The sequence below is a fragment of the Pogona vitticeps genome, chromosome 4, assembly GCF_051106095.1.
Source record: "Pogona vitticeps strain Pit_001003342236 chromosome 4, PviZW2.1, whole genome shotgun sequence".
Classification (NCBI taxonomy): domain Eukaryota; kingdom Metazoa; phylum Chordata; class Lepidosauria; order Squamata; family Agamidae; genus Pogona; species Pogona vitticeps.
In genome coordinates, this window is record NC_135786.1 from 19,741,572 (window position 1) to 19,762,746 (window position 21,175).

At 44.0% G+C, this 21,175-nt stretch overlaps 1 protein-coding gene across 1 annotated transcript; it reads left to right on the forward strand.

Annotated features, from left to right (window-relative positions):
• The first annotated feature begins 693 nt into the window (after window positions 1-693).
• ZFP64 (ZFP64 zinc finger protein) lies at window positions 694-20,912 on the forward strand. The gene is made up of 6 exons (XM_020779531.3): window positions 694-2,968; window positions 7,377-7,610; window positions 9,807-9,968; window positions 12,488-12,550; window positions 14,876-15,127; window positions 19,258-20,912. Exons 1-6 carry the CDS (start codon window positions 2,926-2,928, stop codon window positions 20,547-20,549), a joined length of 2,046 nt encoding a protein of 681 aa, XP_020635190.3. The 5' UTR covers window positions 694-2,925; the 3' UTR covers window positions 20,550-20,912.
• The last annotated feature ends 263 nt before the right edge of the window (window positions 20,913-21,175 follow it).

Consider the following 21,175-nt stretch of genomic DNA (forward strand, 5'->3'; position numbering starts at 1 on the left):
CCCCACAATACTTATCAGGATGTAGGGCTACCACTGCAAAACACTCTACATATAGCAGGACATAGACATCTCAGGGCACACACAGCATGGGCAGATCAGGGGCAGTCCCTAAAAACTGTATGGATGAGGAACTCTCTGCTTGGTCAACGGGCAATCCCAGCCCTAGAGTTAGACGTGCACAGTAGGAATACCCGTTTCTAAAGGGGACTGGTTTTAAACTGTCACCATCACCACCCCACGGATATAAAAAACCACGGATTATAGCGAGCCTTTTATGTAACATGGCCTTTGCCTCCCTATAGTGGCCAGTTCTGATAACTACATTGTGAAAATACAGTGGTGCCTCGCTTAACGGGCGCCCCATTTAACGACGAATCCACATAGCGAAGATTTTGCGATCGCATTGCGATGTTCCCTATGGGGAAAAATCGCTTTTCGATTTTTCCCCATAGGCCCCATTTTCCCCCAGCTGACCGGTGGGGGCTTCGGACCTTCTGAAGCTCCCACCAGTCAGGTGGGGGAAAATGCCGGCAGGCGCTGGGAAGGAGGGCGGGGGAGCCTTCCCCCGCCCTCCTGGCCAAGCGCCAGCCGGTCAGTCGGCCGAAAAAGTGTCATTGAAGCAACCAAAATGAATTTGACACAACTCCGGGAGGCAGTGGAAGATAGGAGGGCCTGGCATGCTCTGGTCCATGGGGTCATGAAGAGTCGGACACGACTAAACGACTAAACAACAACGACGTACCCAATCAAATGTAAATTGTGGGGTAAATGGCCATCCTTGTTGCTCCCTGGTTTGAACTACATATCGGGCTTTTCTCAGCAAAAATATATGGCTGTGGAGTGTCCCTGCTGAATACTAAACAAAATATGTAGGCATGATTTGGTCTGGAGTGTGGCAACTGAGAGTCATTAGCTTTACAAAACAACTGCTCCTGGTGGAGGTGAAAGTGTGAAAATGGAGTGATTGACATGGGTCAGCAGAGATGTCTATTTTCCGACACAGCTTCTTGCTCCTGAAGAGAACTTGAGAAAGGAAAAAAAAACAGTCTTACTCTCTTCTCATCTGATTCCTCTGTTAAAGATTAAATCCCCACCCTCAAAAAACCACACAGAAGATCTTGTAGGATTTCTCAGAAGGTTCATGATCATTCCCCCCCCCCCCAAAAAAAAAGGAATGTCAAGCTGCTCAGAACTGCTTGCAATTCCTGCTTGGAGTGGCATGTTTCCTGCACAAGATTCACTTGGAAAGGGTTTCATGCCTCCCCCAGCTGAGTCTTCTGGATAAGAGGAAGATGATGGAGGAAGCCAGTGCACAAGGGGAACTTGAAGGCTCAGCTGGCAGCACCCTCTCAAAAGTTCATGAGAGGAAGACATTATAGTTACTCATGATCAGCCAAAATGGAAACACTTCCCTTCCTCCCTATATAAGCTCGTCTCAGCTTGGCCCGGGTCTCAAGATAGGACAACTTTGTTCAGCAGAGTGTTTTGAATCAGATACATTTCAGACAGTCACCGTTGTGTACTGGGCACCACATCAGGTTACAACTAAGCAGATCTGGATTCAAATCCCTGCCTAGCCATGGAAGCTCACTGAGGGGCAGTAAGGGTAACTCCTTGAACACTTCACATGCCTCAAAAACCCCTATTAGAATCCAAAACTACTTGATGGCACAGAACATTTCCATTGCTAAACTTGTTTCTTGATTGCACTATTATTGTATTTAAGGTGTGATCACACAGTTCCCTGAAATTGGAAATGGGAAAGGACGGCCAGTGTAAGCACATCATAAATGCACCCAGACACCAAGCATTCTGAGAACGGGGGAGACTGAACTGATCCTGTAACATTTCCTTACTCTGTATTTTCCCCCCAGGATCTTATAAAGCCCTATTGATGACTGGGGCTGGTTGTAGGGATCACATAATCACCCTGTTACAGCAGCTCCACTGGCTGCTGACTTAAAGTGCTGGTTTTAACCTATAAAGCCGCAAATGGCCTGCGTCCAAGCTATCTCAAAGACCGCATCGCCCATTATGAGCCGGCTCAGGTGTTAAGATCATCAGGAGAGGCCTTTCTCTCAGTCCCACCACTTTCACAGCTACATTTGGCGGTGTCACAGGAGAGGGCCTTCTGTATTGCTGCTTCCAGTCTTTGGAACTCCCTCCCACCGGAGGCCAGGCTGGCCCCATCTTTGCTGTCCCTCCGCAAGCAGGCAAAGAACTTTCTCTTTAGGCAAGCCTTCCCTCCATAACCAGCTACCTGTGTGCGAGTTTTAGATAGCTTGCTATGCATTACTGTTTTGACTGGGTTTGTAGTACTGCTTGTTTTCCATTTCTCACAGTGGATTTTCCTAACTGTACACTTACTCTTAACTTTAATATTGCCTGTAAATGATGTTAAGATGCCTCTTTACTCATTTTTCATAGTTTTAAATATTGTCTTTTAATGATGTTAATCACCTTTGTTATACTCATTGTTTTCAACTTTAAATATTGCCTTTGCTGCAAGCTGCCTTACATCTTTTTCAAGGACTGTGCAAAATTATGCCCTTTTTTTCTTTTTGTGCTATGTACAGTCAATTCGTTTGGAAGGAACTCCGATAGCGGAGCGGGAACAACTCCCAACTAACTGCAGCCCGATTATTTCTCAGCAACCTTGCATAGATTTCCGCAAAAGCCTTTTCTCCCTCCTCGTTACACTGTGGGCAAGGAGACATGCAATGGCTTCAGTAACCGCTACGGAGCATGCTCCGGCTCCACACATCCGACCCCGCCCTTTGAGCTGGAGGGGGGGGCGAGCAGAAAGCCTTTTCTATTTGCAAAGCTCCCGTATTATTCCTCCCCGTCGGCTTGGCTTGACTCTCCTGCAAAGATAGCCCGTCGTCCTGGCCGGTGCAACGCGGCCACGACGACGACGGAGCTACGATGATGATGAACCCGAGCACCGCCACGGCCAACCCCATGCAATGTAAGTGGCTGCGGCTCTTATCCCCGCTCCCGGGCCGGCGGGTTGGAGAAGGCGCCGGGAACTCGAGCTCGGGCCGGCCCCGAAAGCTGAGTAGCGGTAGAAGCGCGCGCTCGGCGAGCCCGGGAATCTGGCTTGGAAAAGCGAACGCGGGCCCGGGAACCTGGGTGGAGGCGGGGGCAAAAAGCCGCGAAGGGATTGGCGGGGGGGGGGGGGGGAAGAGGTTCGCCGCGGGGAGGGTGGCGGCGGCCTTGCGGGTGGGTGGCCGGCCCGGGAAGGAGGGTGTAAACCCGCCTGCTCTTTAAGCGTTTTCACCGAGTTGCACCCTTAAGAGTGGTGCCCTTGGAGCCTGCATTTGCACAGAGGAGCGTGTTTGCCCAGGTGCAAGCTTTATGGCTGCAAAGAAGCCATTTTGAGGCCATCCTGCCCAACAGGGTACATGATAAGTGCTCAAATTATCCTGTTTCCATCTGTCTGACAAAGTGGACGTGCCCACAAAAAGCTCACGTTGAAGTTTATTTATTTATTTATTTCATTTATACCCTGCCTATCTGGTCGATTGTGACCACTCTAGACGGATTACAACACACACTATAAAAACAATTATTTATTATTATTTATTTATTTATTTGATTTATACCCCGCCTATCTGGTCCAAACGGACCACTCTAGGCGGCTAACAGGCATATACTGTAACAACACATAACATAATTTGCATAAATGAAAAGAAATAAGTTTTTTTCCCCAAAGATGGCAAGAAACAGGGTATATTGTAACGGAATAAGAAAGAAAGAATAATTAGGAGTTAACTGGAAGGGGGGAAGGCCTGCCTAAACATCCCGGGCTTTAAACATAAGCATCAAAACTTTGAAGTCAGTGCGGAACTGCATGGGCAGCCAATGCAATGCGGCCAGAATAGGAGAAATGTGATGGTATCTTCTGGCTCCACTCAGGAGTCTGGCCACTGCATTCTGCACCACTTGGAGTTTCCGCATCAACCTAAAAGGTAGCCCCACATGGAGCGCGTTACAGTGGTCTAATCTTGAGATTACGAGCGCATGGACCAAGGTGGTGAGCTCCCCCACATCAAGATAGGGTCACAGCCGGGCTATCCGCCAGAGATGAAAAAAGGCGGTGCGGACCACCGACTCCACCTGGGTCTCCATGGAGAGCGCAGGGTCCAGATGGGTCCCCAGACTGCGGACCCCACTCTTTGCGGCAAGGGTCACCCCCCCCAAACGAGAGAGAGTCACCCAAACCGCCAACAGTGGGGGCACCCACCCTCAGGACCTCCATCTTGTCCGGGTTCAGCTTCAGCCCATTCTCCTGCATCCATTCCAGTACAGTCCACAGGCAGCGCTGAAGGGACAGGATGGCATCACCTGCACTTGGTAAAGACAATATAATTGTCTTTAAGGTGCCACATGTTTTTGGCTTGTTTTGTTTCTTTGGATTTTGCCTGACGTGTTTGCACAGACTAACACGGCTACCTCTTCCAAAATTATTCTGTTTTATTTATGATTGGGGTCTACCTTGTCTCCCCGGACTTCAGGGCTTGTTTCAAAAAACTTCGGGAGAGAGGCCTGCACCTTGCTGGAACAAAGACCTTGCCTTTGGTCTGCCGTTATGCTTTGGCCTATAGCTCCCATCATCCCCCTGGCACAGCTTGCCCAGTGGTGGAACACTGGGATTTATAGTTTTTAGTGTCTGGAGAGAGAGCGTTCTGCAATGAAAGATGGGGTGCTTCTAACATGCACAAAGGAAAAAAGAATATAAGATACATTTCTTTAAGATACAAGTAGGAAATTATTGAACATATAAGAGATTGGTTGTTGTGGGTTTTTCGGGCTCTTTATCCGTGTTCTGAAGGTTGTTCTTCCTAACATTTCGCCAGTCTCTGTGGCCGGCATCTTCAGAGGACAGCACTCAGAGCACAGAGTGCTGTCCTCTGAAGATGCCAGCCACAGAGACTGGCAAAACGTTAGGAAGAACAACCTTCAGAAAATGGCCAAAGAGCCCGAAAAACCCACAACAACCATTAGATCCCGGCCGTGAAAGCCTTCGCAAATATATAAGAGATTGTCTCCTACCAGAGCAGAATATATGGCAGGACTCAGAGACCCTGTATAGTTTCAAATGACAACTTAGGAGACCTGGGTTCAAATCCCCACTTAGCCACAGAAACACGGAAGTATGCTAAATATCTTAACATTTTTCAAAAGTCTTAGGCTTGGAGTAAGTCAGAAGCAGCTTGATGGCACATAACAGTAACAAACTACTGTACACTAGCAGTTCCCAATCTGCATCTAGATGATTGTGGACTACAGCTACCAGACTATTTGTTGTTTAGTCCAGTGGTTCTTAACCTTTTTGAAAGAAACGCCCCCTTGAGCCATTGAGGAAGTTATCATCGCCCCCCTCTCCACGGTGATGATATCTTATTTATTTATTTATTTATTTATTTATTTATTTATTTATTTATTTATTTACTTACTTACTTACTTACTTACTTACTTACTTACTTACTTACTTACTTATTTATTTACTTATTTATTTAAGACACTTAAATCCAATGAGCCCTGAAAACAAAATTCAATTCCAAGAAAATGAAATGCCCCCAAAAAGTGACATTTAATGATTTAGTTGCAAGCGAATTTTAAGACTCAAAAAGAAATATAAAAAGGGCATAAGAACAAACCACAATGCAGGAACTAAAAATTTCAAGACTCTGAAACTAAATTAAGATTGGAGGAAAATATATATTCATCTTAACAGGTTTGGCTTGCTCCAGCGCCCCCCTACCGCCCCCTTCTGCTCCAGCGCCCCCATGCCGCCCCTTTTCATTCTACCGCCCCCCTGAAAAATGAAATCGCCCCCTGGGGGGCATTATCGCCCAGGTTAAGAACCACTGGTTTAGTCGTTAAGTCGTGTCCGACTCTTCGTGACTCCATGGACCAGAGAATGCCAAGCTTTCCTGTCTTCCACTGCCTCCTGGAGTTTTGTCAAATTCATGTTGGTAGCTTCGATGACACTATCCAACCATCTCGTCCTCTGTCGTCCCCTTCTCCTCCTGCCTTCACACTTTCCCAACATCAGGGGCTTTTCCAGGGAGTCTTCTTTTTTCATGAGATGGCTGAAGTATTGAAGCCTCAGCTTCAGGATCTGTCCTTCCAGTGAGCACTCAGGGTTGATTTCCTTCAGAATGGATAGGTTTGTTCTCCTTGCAGTCCAGGGGACTCTCAAGAGTCTCCTCCATCACCACAATTCAAAAGCATCAATTCTTTGGTGGCCAGCTGTCTTTATGGTCCAGCTCTCACTTCTACTGATGGAGGCTTCTGGGAGTCAAGATCCAACCAACAAGAAGATCTGGGGACCAAAGAACAGGAGCCACTTTCTAGTCGTGACTGGCTATGGTCCTCTAGGGTCACATGCCAAGGTCTCCCTAAGCATTCATCTCTGGTCCTGCAATTTGAGATGCTAGAGGTTGAATCAGGGACTTTTTCAGGAGTGGTTTGAGGTTCAGAGAAGAAGACGAGGACTTACCAATGGTAGGAGCTAGTCGGCAAGCAGAATATGCTGCACTGGGAGGCAAATGAGCCCTCTTTTTTGGGGCTGTCAAAGTGGATATTGGCTGACCATCTGCTGGGGAGCCCCCTTGGCTATCAAGGACTATTATTATTTGATCCGAAATACATGTTCCCTCTCTCTCTCTCTCTCTCTCTCTCTCTCTCTCTCTCTCTCTCTCTCTCTCTCTCTCTCTCTCTCTCTGTATTTTAAATGAGTTACTGGTGTTTCTAGTCATGTGTCATCAAATCATTTCTGACTTATGATTGCCTTTTTTCAGATTTTTTGAAGTAGAGAATATTCAGCCATAGTTTTCCATTCCCATCTTCTGGGGGCATCCTGGGACTGTGCAGCTTGCCCAAGGCCACACAGGCTGGCTCTTCTGGAATGCCCAGGGGGAACTGAATTCCCAGTTGGATGCCTAACTCATTGAGCTTTCTAGCCAGTTTATGCCAAACTACGGCTAAGCCTAGGAATCTCAGAAGCGTAATCTTAAAACAGTAGGAAGTAGGTGGATCCCTTCTAGTGTGAATGCACTAAAACAATGTGCTGTGTGTGGATGTCTGTTTTACATAGAGCATCTCTTAACATAGGTTTTGAGCTCTTCATAACCTGCAGTGGGATCTATTTTTTACTATATTTGTTATTAACACACTATTATTTATTATAAGTAATAGGAATGGTATACGAGTGGCTGTTAACCCACTGCCCTCCGAGGCATCCTCAACTGCTGCATGATTATTGGAAGACTTGTTTGTTTCCAGCAGCTTATGATCAGCAGCCTTTGGAATATACTGTATATCATACCGGCCACCACTTCTTTAATCTCATATGTGTGTTTTGGCAGTTCCAGGAGGTACCACTGTCCTAGTGGAGCTCACTCCAGATATTCACATCTGCGGTCTTTGCAAACAGCAGTTCAATAATCTAGATGCGTTTGTTGCTCACAAGAGAAGCGGCTGTCAACTGTCAGGCCCAGCAAGTGGCGACCCTAGTACAGTACAATTTGTGGCGGAAGAAACAGTACCGGCAACACAAACCACCACAAGAACAATTACTTCAGAGACACAAACTATTACAGGTACTACTTTATCAAGGAAGTTTTGGAAGTGGTTTCTAAATGACTCCAAAAAAGGGAGGGAAAGAAAAGACTTGCAAAAGTTTATGTGTGTTTTTTGTTTGTTTTGTTTTTTGGTGGGAAGGGATTACAGTTGCCCCTCCCCTCCAAAAAATGACTTTTTCAAGGTATGGAAAAATGTAGCTAAATACATGTGACAGCCAGGGATGCCTTGCCCAAGTGACAATAGTATTGGTTGGGGGGGGGGTACATATTTTGCAAGCAGAAGCATTCTAGAGAAAGCAAAGGGCCTCGTGGCGCAGTGGTTAAACTGCTGTACTGCAGCCAAAACTGTGCTCACGACCTGGGGTTCAATCCCAGGTAGCCAGCTCAAGGTTGACTCAGCCTTCTATCCTTCTGAGGTCGTTAAAATGAGTACCCAGCTCGCTGAGGGGGGGCAATGTGAAGCCTGCATAATTAACTTGTAAACTGCCCAGAGAGTGCTTGAAGCGCTAAGGAGCAGTATATAAGCAGCATGCTTTACATAAATATATTACTGGAAGACATCGGTCTAAAGGTGGGATATTGGGAATCTGACAATGTGGCTAAAATACAGCAGCATAATTTGTGCCACATAAGGCTGATGATGTCATCAGTCAGAGTAGTTGTTTTGAAGTTAAAAATTTCTGACCACCAGGTTTTGAGACTCTCCATCCCCCAGCTTATGGCCTCTAGTGGCTTCTCCATGACCAAGGGGACCTTAAGGCCTTTTGTGGGGAGAGATAAAATATTCCTAATTTATAGAAAATCATTGTGACTGATGACATCATGAGCCTCACGTGGCGTAATTTACACTGCTGGATTTCAGCAGTGTGCTGGAAAAGGCAGTGGGAAGGGACAGAGAAAAATAGACTGTGAAAAGGAATTGATTAAAAAAAAAACCAGACTAGATCTTAGAGGTCTTATATACCCTATTTTTCCCAGTTGTACTACAGGAGGGAGAAACAGCAAATATTCAAATATGAGTTCCTTGGCTGAGTTACAGCTACTGTTGGATTGCAGCAGTAAATAAGCACTGTTGAGGCTGAGAACAAAGAAATGAGGAAAATCTTGATGCTCTTTTGTGGTAAACAAAGAATCTAGCTGTGAATTCCAGCCCGTCTTTGTCCCGTTTGAAGTGCATTGGACCTTGTTAGGTGGAGACAGATTAAACAGCAAAATTATCAACTAAGAAAGTATTTGTTTTGTTTTTAAACGGTCCTGTCCTATAACCAAAGTTCCCAGGCAGTATGCAAATGAATTAAAAATATGATATATAAGATAACAATAAAGCCAAGCAGAACACAGATGCAGCCAACAAACGGGGTCCAAATTCTAAGATTTCATATCAGAGGAAAAAAATCACTGATATTCAGATGTGACTCCCTCAGGTGATAGATTGTTAGTGTCACATTTCAGCAGGAAGTATGTGCCTGCTCTTCTGGCTGGAAGAGTCCCCAAATGGTCTTGGACTAAAACTCCCAGAAGCTTTCACCACCAGCTGTGCTGGCCAAGATTTTTGGGAGTTGTAGTCCAAGAACATCTAGAGAACCAGGGTTGGGAACCACTGCTTTTGATCCTCCATTGTTTTGCAAAAATAAAATCCAGCTGTGAATTTTGGCCTGTCTTGTTTGATGCTTATGGCTACTTGTTAGGTAAGGATCAAGCATCCAGTAGGAAAATGGCAAATAATAACTTTCAAATAACCTTAGAACTACAGAGCTGGAAGGGACCCTGTGAATAACTGAGTCCAGCCCCTCTCAAGGAGGCACAGTGGGGAACCGAACTCCCAACTTCTGGCCCCACAGCCAGATGCCTAAGCCACTGAGCTATGAATGTAGAGATAGCGTATAAGACACTGCACTAGCATTGTCTAGTGATTAAAATCTAAACTCTGAATGAATAAAACATCAGAAAGTAAAATCAACTGGTATTGGAGTTCGCCCTGCAAGATTTTACTGTGAACCTTCTAATTAACAAAAGTGTCAACTCCTGCTCAGTTTCATGTGAGAACTTTAGTAGTATTTCTCTCACTGCCAAGGTAACCAAATTAGAAAAGGAAGAGATTATTGCATTAGAGCCTTGATATTGGAAGGAGACTCTCTCCCTTTCCCCAAAATTATAAGCAATGTGCTTTTGCAATACTTTGATGCTAACAACAATTTTTTTAACATATTTTAGTTTCTGCACCTGAGTTCGTTTTTGAGCATGGCTACCAAACTTACTTACCTGGAGAAAACAGTGAGCCTCAAGCTGATGCTGTTATCCCCACACCACCAAAACCTCGTGTCAGAAAAGCCAGCACTTCCGGGGCACAAAAGAAACTGAACTGCTGCTATCCGGGTAAAATATTTGCTTTGTTTATATCTAACGGAGCAGTTTCTGCTTCAATTAGTTGGATCTCTTGGCCATCTGAGGCTAATAGATGTTCCTGCTTCAGTTATATGTGGAGTCTTTTGGAATAGATGTTGAAATTAACCTCAAAAGAAATCCACGATTACAACATCTCCTCAAAAAATTGTCATCTGGCAACCCTATAATTGTAAACTTGTAAAAAATAAAAGGGTCCATCATTTTCTGAGGCAATCTATTCCACAGGCTGGCATTTTTTAAAAAAATCGTGTTGGCATGGTGGCCATATTTCTGAACGAGGGGTGATTTTGATGTGGTTTAATTTACTAGGTCTTCTTCCTTGTTTCTTTTGTCAGCAGCTTTTGACTGGCAGAGCTACTTTGCTGCATGCAAATACAGGCTTCAAAGACCACACAGATATGCTGCATTCAAAGCAACACATAAGGGTCTTGGGAGGATCCCATTTTGTTTTTTTTTAAAGGGGCTATTTATTGTGGTCTTTGTCACCCCCTCCTGAAGTCTCAAAGACATCAAGAAACCCAACAGCATGTGAATTATTCTCCAGATCATATTTGCATTCTGCTGCTTCCAGAGATGGGATGAGGAAAAAAATTGGCAATGCTTAAATTAATTCTTAATCAGTGGTATTGCTACAAAGTTCCAAGAAGATTCATGGATGGAAGTACTTTTAATTACTTTATATGGCCATTGATTGTGGAGAGGAAAATATTATTTATTCTGCAGTTAGGTCAGGTAGATCCATTAGGAAATAAACAATCATTTTTGGAGGAACATGTCTTTGAGAATCTTAACTAAAATGTATGGTGTGTGAGAGGTTCCTTTTCCCTCCCTCATCTCTAATTTCAGATGCCATTCATAATTCAAGCAAAGCCCCTCAGGACATATGCATGAAATGCATCAGTAGTGTAGTACAGTGGTTCCCAATCTCGGATCCCCAGATGTTCTTTTTGTCAGCTAGTAGTGAAAGTTTCTGGGAGTTGCAGTCCAAGAACATCTGGTAACCCAAGGTTGGCTAACCATTAGTGTAGAATATTGTTAAGAATACAGTGGTGCCTCGCATTACGACGTTAATTCGTTCCAGCGAAATCGCTGTAGAACGAAAACGTAATGCAAAAATAAAAAACCCATCGAAACACATTAAAACCCGTTTAATGCATTCCAATGGGCTAAAAACTCACCGTCCAGCGGAGATCCTCCATAGGGTGGCCATTTTCAGTGGCTGTCTTGCGAGGAATCTGTCCCAGAAAACAGCGGGGAGCCATTTTATTTACCCGGTGGCCATTTTGAAACTGCCGATCAGCTGTAGAAAAATCATCGTTTTGTGAAGAATCGGTTCCCGAAGCATCATCGCAAAGCAAAAAAAGCCTATTAAGACCATTGTTTTGCGATCACAAAAATGTCATCGTAATGCAGGTTCATCGAAATGCAGGGCAATCGTAAAGCGGGGCACAACTGTACAGTTGTTCTCAGTCTTTGGTTCCTCAGATCTGTTGAACTTCAGCTTACCAAAGCCCCAAGTTTCATTGCTGATGGATTCTGAGAGTGAAATCCCAGTACTTCTGGCAGACTAAAGAGTTAGAACTGGGGAGAAAAAAGCCTTTCCCAACAGTGCGGCCTGCAGTTGGGCTCAACAGCAGCTCCCACAGTTGCCAAGCAGTACCGCTATGTCAAGTTCAGGTTGTTTTGGTGAATATCAGTGTAGTGTACAGGTTGTAATGGAGGGCCAGGCCCAGAAGCATTCAGATTCAAATCTACACACAGCCATTGTATTCATTCAAGTGTGGCACAATCTCTCAAGTTTATCATACCTGCAAGGATTTGTTTGTTTAAAAATTTGTATCCCGCCTTTCTCCTTCAAATATACCCAAGGCAGCTTACATCAGTAAAAGATAATATTTAAAAGCTAAAAACAGAAATATACAAACATTTAAAAAGAAACCAACAAATAGCACACTAAAACAACAAACAAAATCAACACTAAAAGAACACATTCAAAGCAACAAGGCACAATGACCCATTTAAAAACCCCTCTCAGACGGCCATTTGCTAAGGGAAAGCCTGCCTGAAGGGAAATGTCTTCATCTCCTTGTGGAAGGATGCCAAAGATGGGGTCAGCATGGTCTCCATTGAGAGGGAGTTCCAGAGTCTGGGAGCAATAGCAGAGAAAACCCTCTCTCGTTTCCCCACCAAACACACCTGTGAAGGTGGTGGGGCCAAGAAGAAGCCCCTCCTGGTGATCTTAACACCTAGGCAGGCTCGTTAGGGAAGATGTGATCCTTGAGATAGCTTGGACCCAAGCCATTTAGGGTTTATAGGTTAAGACAAGCACTTTGAACTGTGTCCAGAAATGGCACCGTTCTATTCGATTCACAAGAGTCACTTTAAGGAAGAAGAAAGCTTGTGTATTGCCTTGAGCTCTTGGGGGAAGCAGGACTTAAATAAAAACTGATCCTCCTAAATAAAAATTCTTGTTTTTTCCTCCCCTTCAGGCTGTCAATTCAAGACATCCTATGGTATGAAAGATTTGGAACGGCATGCAAGGACACACACAGGCAAGTAATACCTGAAGTTAGAAAGCTTAATAGTTCTTTTCAGCCATTGAGCACAAGGCACCTGAGAGTTTCTTTTCAGAATGAACTCTCTAAGACCACACCAGTGACTGCTTCCCGCCTAGTGCTTGAAAAGATTCTTATTTAATTTGGATTGCACTTGGTGTTGCAGGGGGATTCGGGCAATGTCATGACCAAAAGTAACTTTTTCCAAGCCCTGTCCCTGCCTTTCCTTTCCTGTGAAAATCAACAGAACAATAGATAAAACTTTATTACAGTCAAAAGACCAGACACAAATAAAACATCTAAAATATATAAATATACAGAAATATACAAAAATATTGGAATCGAATGCAAAGCAATAGTTAGTTCTGAGGTAAACAACAACAGTGTCAATACATCTCCCCTGAATCAATTCCAAAATGTCTAGCAAACCATGCTCTGACTACGGAGGCCCATCATCCACTTTTAGGATCCTTTTTCTAATGCCCATTTGGCAATACTATGTGTAAACATAGGATTGGAATCAGACAGCAGCACATGCATGAATTGTTGCTCTGTACAGCTAGGAAATTGGCCAGTCAAAGGGGAAACAAGTTCTTCACGTACATCCTTAGAATATGTACACCACAACAAGACTTGTTCAGTTGTTTCTATCTGCTCCATTCCACATGGGCAAAGGCACTCTGCCCACTGCCTTTTTTAACCGTCCCTCCTACACTGCTGAAGGTAGTGCGTTCAGCCGGGCCAGAGTAAACGCCGGGCCAGGTATAGTAAACTATACCTGGGTTGCTCCAACTGGGCAAAGTAAGGTGCTACCGTGACCTCGTATAATCTGTCCTCCCTAAGGTAGAATTCTGGGGCACTGCTTAAATCATTTTGTCTCTCGATGTCCTCAATACGCTGCTTAATGATTTTCTTTCCCTGTTCCATTCCCATGGTTAACAGTCACCCTAGAGAGACCCAAAGAGGCTATTTTTTGTTCAACTAACTGAGCCCATTTTGACTTAAAGTTGTCTTGCAAGACCAATAGGGAGATAAGACACTCTGAGCCAGTACAGAACAATAGACTTAGCAATGCAATGCACACATCTTGAAGCTTCTTCTAGCGGGCAACAAACAGTGCCCAGTAATAGCACACAGCGAATTTGGTCACTGACTTTACCATGCTTATAACACCAGAACATTTCATGGTTGGATTTGCTTTTCAGTGTATTAAACTTTAGATGGGAACTGATCCATCTTTTTACTGTTGTTGCTGCTGTCATTGTCTGGAACAGTGACAATTTTTCTCTGGAGTGCTGCACAATATTCTGGCTCCAGTGGAGATACCAGAAGATAAGAAATAAGAAAAATTAGCCAAACCTCCTGTTGCTGGTATATGCTGCCCTAAGTGCAGTAGTGTGAACTTCAGCAGCAAGTTCACACTACTGCTTCTAGTTACAGAGTTACCCCTTGTCTTCCTCATTGTGCATCAGTTGTATGACTTGGCACCAAATAAGCAAAGCAAAGTGTGCTACTTATATACCACCCCATAGTACCTAAAGCATTCTCTGGGCGACTTACAATTTAATTATACAGGCTTACACATTGCCACCACCACCCCAGCAAGCTGGGTGCTCAATTTACTGACCTCAGAAGGATGGAAGGCTGAGTGACCCTCAAGCCAGCTACCTGGGATTGAACCTGGGTTGTGGGCAGCGTTTGGGTTGCAACACTGCAGTTTAACCACTGTTCTGTGATGCTCGTCCTCATAAAGGACTACAAATGGCAATTTGCCACTCTGTTTCATGCCATTGCACTTATGCTAGCATGCATGACCATTAAGTTTCCAGCCATTGTTAGTTATAAGTCACCATGTTTCTTAGTGATATGAAGCTGCCTTACATCAGATGAGTTCATTGATCCATCTAGCTTAGGAATGGAGTATGTTTGCTTCTCCAGTATATTGTTAACCATAACTTTCACATTGCTATCCCATGGTCCCATTATCATTTTAACGATGCCTGTAGAACTGACAGGAGTTGTAATCCAGTAGAGGTACACACACCCTGCCTTTAATTTAGCTCAGGATTTGGGCTGCCAGTGGGTCTCCCAGGATCCCAGATGGAAATCTTTTGTCCCTCCTCCTGAGATCTCTTTAATCCAAAATACCTGTGGTGGAACCTGAGACCTTACTCGTGCAAAACATGGGTTTTGCTGCCCCCTTTGCATGTAACATGAGGATGAATACTTTCTGTTCAAGATGTAACTTTCCTGTGTTTAGCATTTCTGTCTATTGCCTTTCGCAGTTCAGCTCAAGCCTGCATCTCCTACTTATCGTTTCAGGGGACAAGCCCTTTAAATGTGAAGTTTGCAGTAAGAATTTCAGCCGCAAAGACAAGTTGAAAATGCACATGCGGTCTCACAGTGGGGTGAAGCCCTACAAGTGCAAACACTGTGACTACGCGGCTGCTGAGAGCAGCAGCCTGAACAAGCACCAGCGCATCCATTCCAATGAGCGCCCCTTCAAGTGCCAGATCTGCCCTTACGCGAGCCGCAACTCCAGCCAGCTTACTGTTCATCTTAGATCTCACACAGGTAGGTTGTGAACACTTCTTCACATATTAGCACTCCCACGCCCCCCAGCCCTTCACGCGGGTGCTCCAGCGCATGCATGAAGGGGTGGGGGAGCACTCACACCGGCACTGGCATGCGCGTGTGTGCACAAAGCAGCTGTGGGGAGGTCTGTCTTCGCTGCCCGGTCCGGCTCAGGCCATATAAAAAAAGCACTAGGTTGCCAGTCTTTCCCTTATATAAATAATTTGGAGGGGAAAGAAGAAGGAAACATACAAAGAATATCTCATGACTGCATTTTTAAAATTTTTATTTCTTTCCTTCTTGTCTATCAAAAGATTTTCCATTCTTTGTTGGTCTAATAGACGTAATTTCTACATTGGTTGTATCAAATCTACAAACCACAATAAAGCACACATTTAAGGAAATCAAAACAAAGTGGAATGCATTAAATAAAATATATGGTGAAGAATGTCAAGATAAATGAGAATAAAGACTATGCATAATACTTTGCCAGAATGATACAAGGAAACATATTTATCTTTGGCATATGCTTGGATATCTCAGTGGTTTAGGTATCTGGCTGCGGAGCCAAAGGGTGGGAGTTCGATTCCCTACTGTGCCTCTTGCAAATAGAGCCAGCCTATGTGGCCTTGGGCAAACTGCACAGTCCCAGGGTGCCCTCAGAACAAAAGAAAGGTAGACTACTTCGGAGTACAGTGGAGCCTCGCTTAGCAACGCTAATCCATTCCAGGAAAAACATTGCTAACCGATTAAATCGCTAAGCGATTTAAAAGCCCATAAAAATGCATTAAAACGTGTTTAATGTGTTCCTATGGGCTTAAAAACTGACCTTATGCGATGATCCTCTATAGGGGCGGCCATTTTTTGTGCCTCTAAAGCGAGGCAAAACAGCAGGTGGTCATTTTGTTTTTCCGGCGGCCATTTTGGAACCACTGATCAGCTGTGCAAAAAGGGTCGCTTTGCCATGATCGCTTCCCCGCAATCATCGCAAAGCGATTTTTCCCCATAGGGGCCATCGCTAAGCGATCACTCTGGCGATGGCCAAAACCCCATCGCTAAGCCATTTCATCGCTCAATGGAGCGATCCCTAAGCGAGGCACCACTGTATAATTTCTTCTTGGAAAACCCTGAAAAAAGGCTCACCATGCGTCAGTACTAACTTGATGGCACCTGATTATTATTAATATTATTATACTTCCACAGCCTGTTGCCTGCTTAAATGCCAAATCAGTGTAGTACAAACATGAACAGTGTAAATGCTGGCAATTTCCCCCCATTTTGCTATGGATAGTTTGTATAATGAGTTTAATTAATTTATAGTGTGTCTTTGCATGATCCAAGGTAGATTATAATATTAACTAAACAACCAATACAGCTAAATTCCCTGAAACAGCCAGAACTCTGTCGGTGACCTACACCAGTTGGAGTTTAATGGTATAAATCATGGTAGCAAATTAACGCTAATGAATGAGTTGCCACTTGCATTCCTAGTAATATGCCAGTCATATGATTTTGTGTGTGACAAGAGTGCAAGCCACAACTTAACTGGCAGCAGTTCACTGTCATAATTTACACCATCACACTCATGCTACAGGAAGATTCTGGCCAAAAATTACAGTGTGGAGACACTATTACATAAATTACCACATTAAAACAAGCACTGAATTCGTATAATTTAAAAGTCATTTAAAAATACACCCAACTAATGGAACAACTGACTACTGCTAATACTACTTTGCAAAACAGTGCTTGTTCTTGCTTCTAACCACTCTGAACAGTATTCTCTGTCTTTGTTATTCCACCCATCACACACACACACATACACACAGATATGAGAGTGAATAAGCCACAGGGGGTGCCATTTAAGAGAGAAATAAAATGTAGGGAGGTCCTTCGTTCAGCAAATGTTACTGTTCTTTAATAATCACGACACATGTGGTTAATTTACTTTACCAGTTAATATTTTATAGATCTACATAAATGGAAGACGGTAAAAATGAATGCATAATTTGTTTAACTATGTACATATTTCATTGATCCAGCTGAAGATTTTTCAAATCACGATGTAGCATACTGTGCTTATCCATGTGTCTGCTGAATAATTGAGACTCTTGATATAAAATGTTTATTATACACATTTTATTAATGAAGACACACGGGCTGCCAGTTCCATATATTTTATAGGCTGGCCCTATCATGCATCTTTAAGAATCAGTAACTGGATTGTTACTTTTGTTGCTGTTATGTGCTGTCGAGTCAGGTCCAACTTACAGTGACCCCGTGGACAAGCGATCTCCAAAATGTTTTTGCCTTGGTTTTATCTAGGGCTCGCTCGTTTTGTCTTCCTGGCCTTCCGGGGTATCCTTTAATCTGTCCTCCAGCAGTACATTTCAAACAATTCATTTTTTTCCTGTCAGCTTTCTCTATTATATATATATATTTATTTATTAGATCTGTATCCCGCCCATCTAGACAACGTCTACTCTGGGCGGCTTACAGTAAAAGCATAAAAATAACATATAAACAATTAAACAACAGTTAAACTTTCTTTACTGTCCAGCTTCCAAGGCGAATTTTACATGCCAAACTGTATTGAGACCACACCAGAGTCTATCTAAATGATGGCAGTACCTTTCTTTAAAAAAATAAATAAATCCAGAAACTGATTTGTGTTTCTGAACCATTCCACTGACTTTCCAGTGCTTATCCATGTGTCTGTGAATATTTGTCACAGGCAAAAGAAGTTTGAAAAAACATGAGGAGCTTGATTTCAAAAGATATATATTGCACATGCAACTGCTTTTGCAGAAAGAAACAAAAGACTCTTTATGAGAGAACAGGGGGTTTAAGACCTGAAGGATTCCTGTTCAAGAAGAGAAGAAGGGAAACCTTCACTTTGGAGATTTTAATAAGAAACACAGTTGTGTAAAACAGCTGAATTCAGAATCCAAGAATGTCAATACTTCTATTCATCTGAATGTGTACCCTATAATTGTGGTTTGTGTTTGTACATATGGATGGCTTATATTAGACTTCATTTTCCAGGGAAACACCAAAACAAAGCGCATTAAAAACTGCACACATACATACACACAAACTTGCACTGAGAGTTGTGGGATATTTTCTGATCTCATGCAAATTGCAACATATTGAGCATTAGCATGCTTGGATTTAAAGAACTTTTCTTGTATTCCCCAAACATAGTGAGGATTCCAGTGCCCTCCTTCTGATGACTGAAGCCAACCTACTAACAAGCAATGTACAGTATGTGATTCTTGCTTCTTACTGAAAGCTGGCATTGGCCATTTTTTTTTTGTTCTGGCCGTCTCCTTTAACAACAGGATATAAGCCTCCATGTCTCAACCCTACTTCCATTTGTTAATGTGAAAAAATGGAAGCTGACATGGTGCTTTCTGCGAGTTGTAGTCTATAGAGGGCACCTCCAGAAGAACTGGTTTTGCTTTTTTTTGTTTTGTTTGCCTAGCAAATAAAATGAAAACTTTATACACAGCCAGTGGCTGGAACTCATTATTACTCTTCAGGCAGAGTGTTGCAGACCAGTGGTTCCCGACATTGGAGAACCCAGATGTTCTTGGACTGCAACTCCCAAAACCCCTGGACAGCACAGCAAGTAATGAAGGCTTCCGGGAGTTGCGGTCCAAGAACATATGAGTTACCCAAGGTTAAGAATTTCTGTTGTAAACTAGAATTGACCTTCCCTGGTGCATAAGGATTAAGTAGAGTACCTATTAGAAAACTGTCTCTACACAGAAGAACTGGGTGCAGTATGTCTCTGTGTGCAGAACACCTGGAAACATCCTTCACATACACACCCTGGAACATCCCTGCCCAATATATATAGCACATCTGTATACAGAGTCCATAGAAAGCATGGAGGTAAACTTTGAAGATACAGTGTGTTTATGTGTGTATGTGTACACACACACATACACACGCACATGCGCATTGCACACATATGCTTGTGTTTGTAGTTCTTTGGTAAGTAGAAGCAGGTTTAACTGGTCATCATTGAGAAGAGGAATTCCCAGTGCAAATTCATTGAAAGAGTTTTTTATCTCCATCATACCGCATCTCTTGACCCCAATTCAAAACACCTCTTTTGTCCACAGGAGATGCGCCTTTCCAGTGTCGTCTGTGCAGTGCCAAATTTAAAATCAACTCAGATTTGAAGAGGCACATGCGTGTGCACACTGGGGAGAAGCCCTACAAATGTGAATTCTGTGACATGCGCTGCGCCATGAAAGGAAACTTGAAGTCGCACATCCGCATCAAACACAACATGGAAAATGCCTTCCAGTGCCTCGAGTGTGAGTTCCAGTGCGGGAACAAGACGAGCCTCCGGCAGCACCTCCGTACACACCAACCTGAGCAGCCGGTCAAATGCCCGGAGTGCAGCTACTCCTGTTCCAACAAGGCCACCCTCCGGGTGCACGAGAGGATCCACTTTAAGGACCGCCCCTTCAAATGTGAATTCTGCAGCTTTGATACCAAGCAGCGGAGCAACTTAACCACGCACATGAAGAAAGTCCACCGGGACAAGGTCCAGGTCAAGAAGAAAAGTGCCGATAAGACAGAAGGAGACTGGTTGAAGGAAGGCAGCTCCAGGCAAGTGGCCAAATTGGAGGCCAAGAAGGCCTTTCGATGTGATATCTGTGATGCTTCCTTTGTCCGTGAAGATTCCCTAAGGAGCCATAAGAGGCAGCACATTGAGTATAACGGGGCTAAAAGCAGTGAGCTGGCTGTTTTGCAATTCCAGATGGACCCCACTAGGCAGGCTGGTACTCCTATTACTGTCAGTCACCTCCAGGTGCCACTTCATGCTTCCCCTTACGGCGAAGGGCAAGTCAAGATCATTGTCGGACACCAGATGTCTCAGGCTAGCGACCTCGTGCAGGCAGCCTCAGTCAACATTGTGCCTCCAGCTTTAATCAGCCAGAACCAAGACGATCTGTCTGGCAATAACCAGCTGCAAATACTTCAACAGGTGAGCTTGCTTGCTTCCCCTCTCCCTTCAGGTTCTCAAGTGGAAGGCATTTCAGTGGGCCAACCAACAGTTCTCCTCACTACCCATGATCAAGCTGATGGCAGTGCACCAAACCCGACGTTGATTCCCACCATCCCAGTGGGCAGCCATGATGTCTCAGCTAGCCAAGCTTTCATCAATGGTGCTGGGATCAGCTGCTCGGACTTGGACGGGCTCAATGCTTTGATTCATGAGGGGGCAGGGGAAGTGACAGTAGTCAGCGGGGAGGACCAGAGCATCGCTGTGTCAGCCTCAGCTCCCTCTCCACCTATATTTTCCCCCTCTTCTCATCCAGATGGACCAAAGCAAGCCTATTCCATCATCCAAACCGGAGGCCATGCAACATTGCTGTGTCCTGCAGACTCTATACCAGATTAGTCTGGGGAAAAAAATCATGTGTTCTATACTTTGTTGGAAAATTAACATTCAGCCCAGGAGTTTATTCTAGATTAGACTGTCAAGTAGAATAGGCACAGTGGGCTGTGTGTTTCCGTTCCCTGTGCCTTCCTGGAAATAGCACATCTACACTTACAGAGCATAACACTTGTGTAACAAGCTCACTAGTATTGCTGAGGTCAGGATCGGTGGCAGCGTAAGGAAGAGTAGGAGATCCTGTGAATGGTTATCACTCATGGCACCAGTCTTGATACACAAGTCATCTTTGCTGTTTCTCACTCTATATCTCCCCTTTAGTTTACAATGATGTTTCAGGGCAATTAAACTTGGAAAAATCATGGTAAATATTGTATTTTCGGCTGTTCTTGCTCTACATAGAAGTTTTAGCCTTAAAGAAATAGCCAGTGAAAGAAAAAGCACGGAAAATATCTTAAAGCAGGGAGGAAGGATCTTTAAGCAACACAAACAACATCTTTAAGCAACACAAACAGTTGTATAATCCAGTGCAATCTCTTGCAGTCTGGAGCATTTTGTATGTTTGGATCACAACTCCCAACATTTCTGGCCAATTTCAGTGAGAATTGTAGGCCAACAGGTATAGAGGCTAC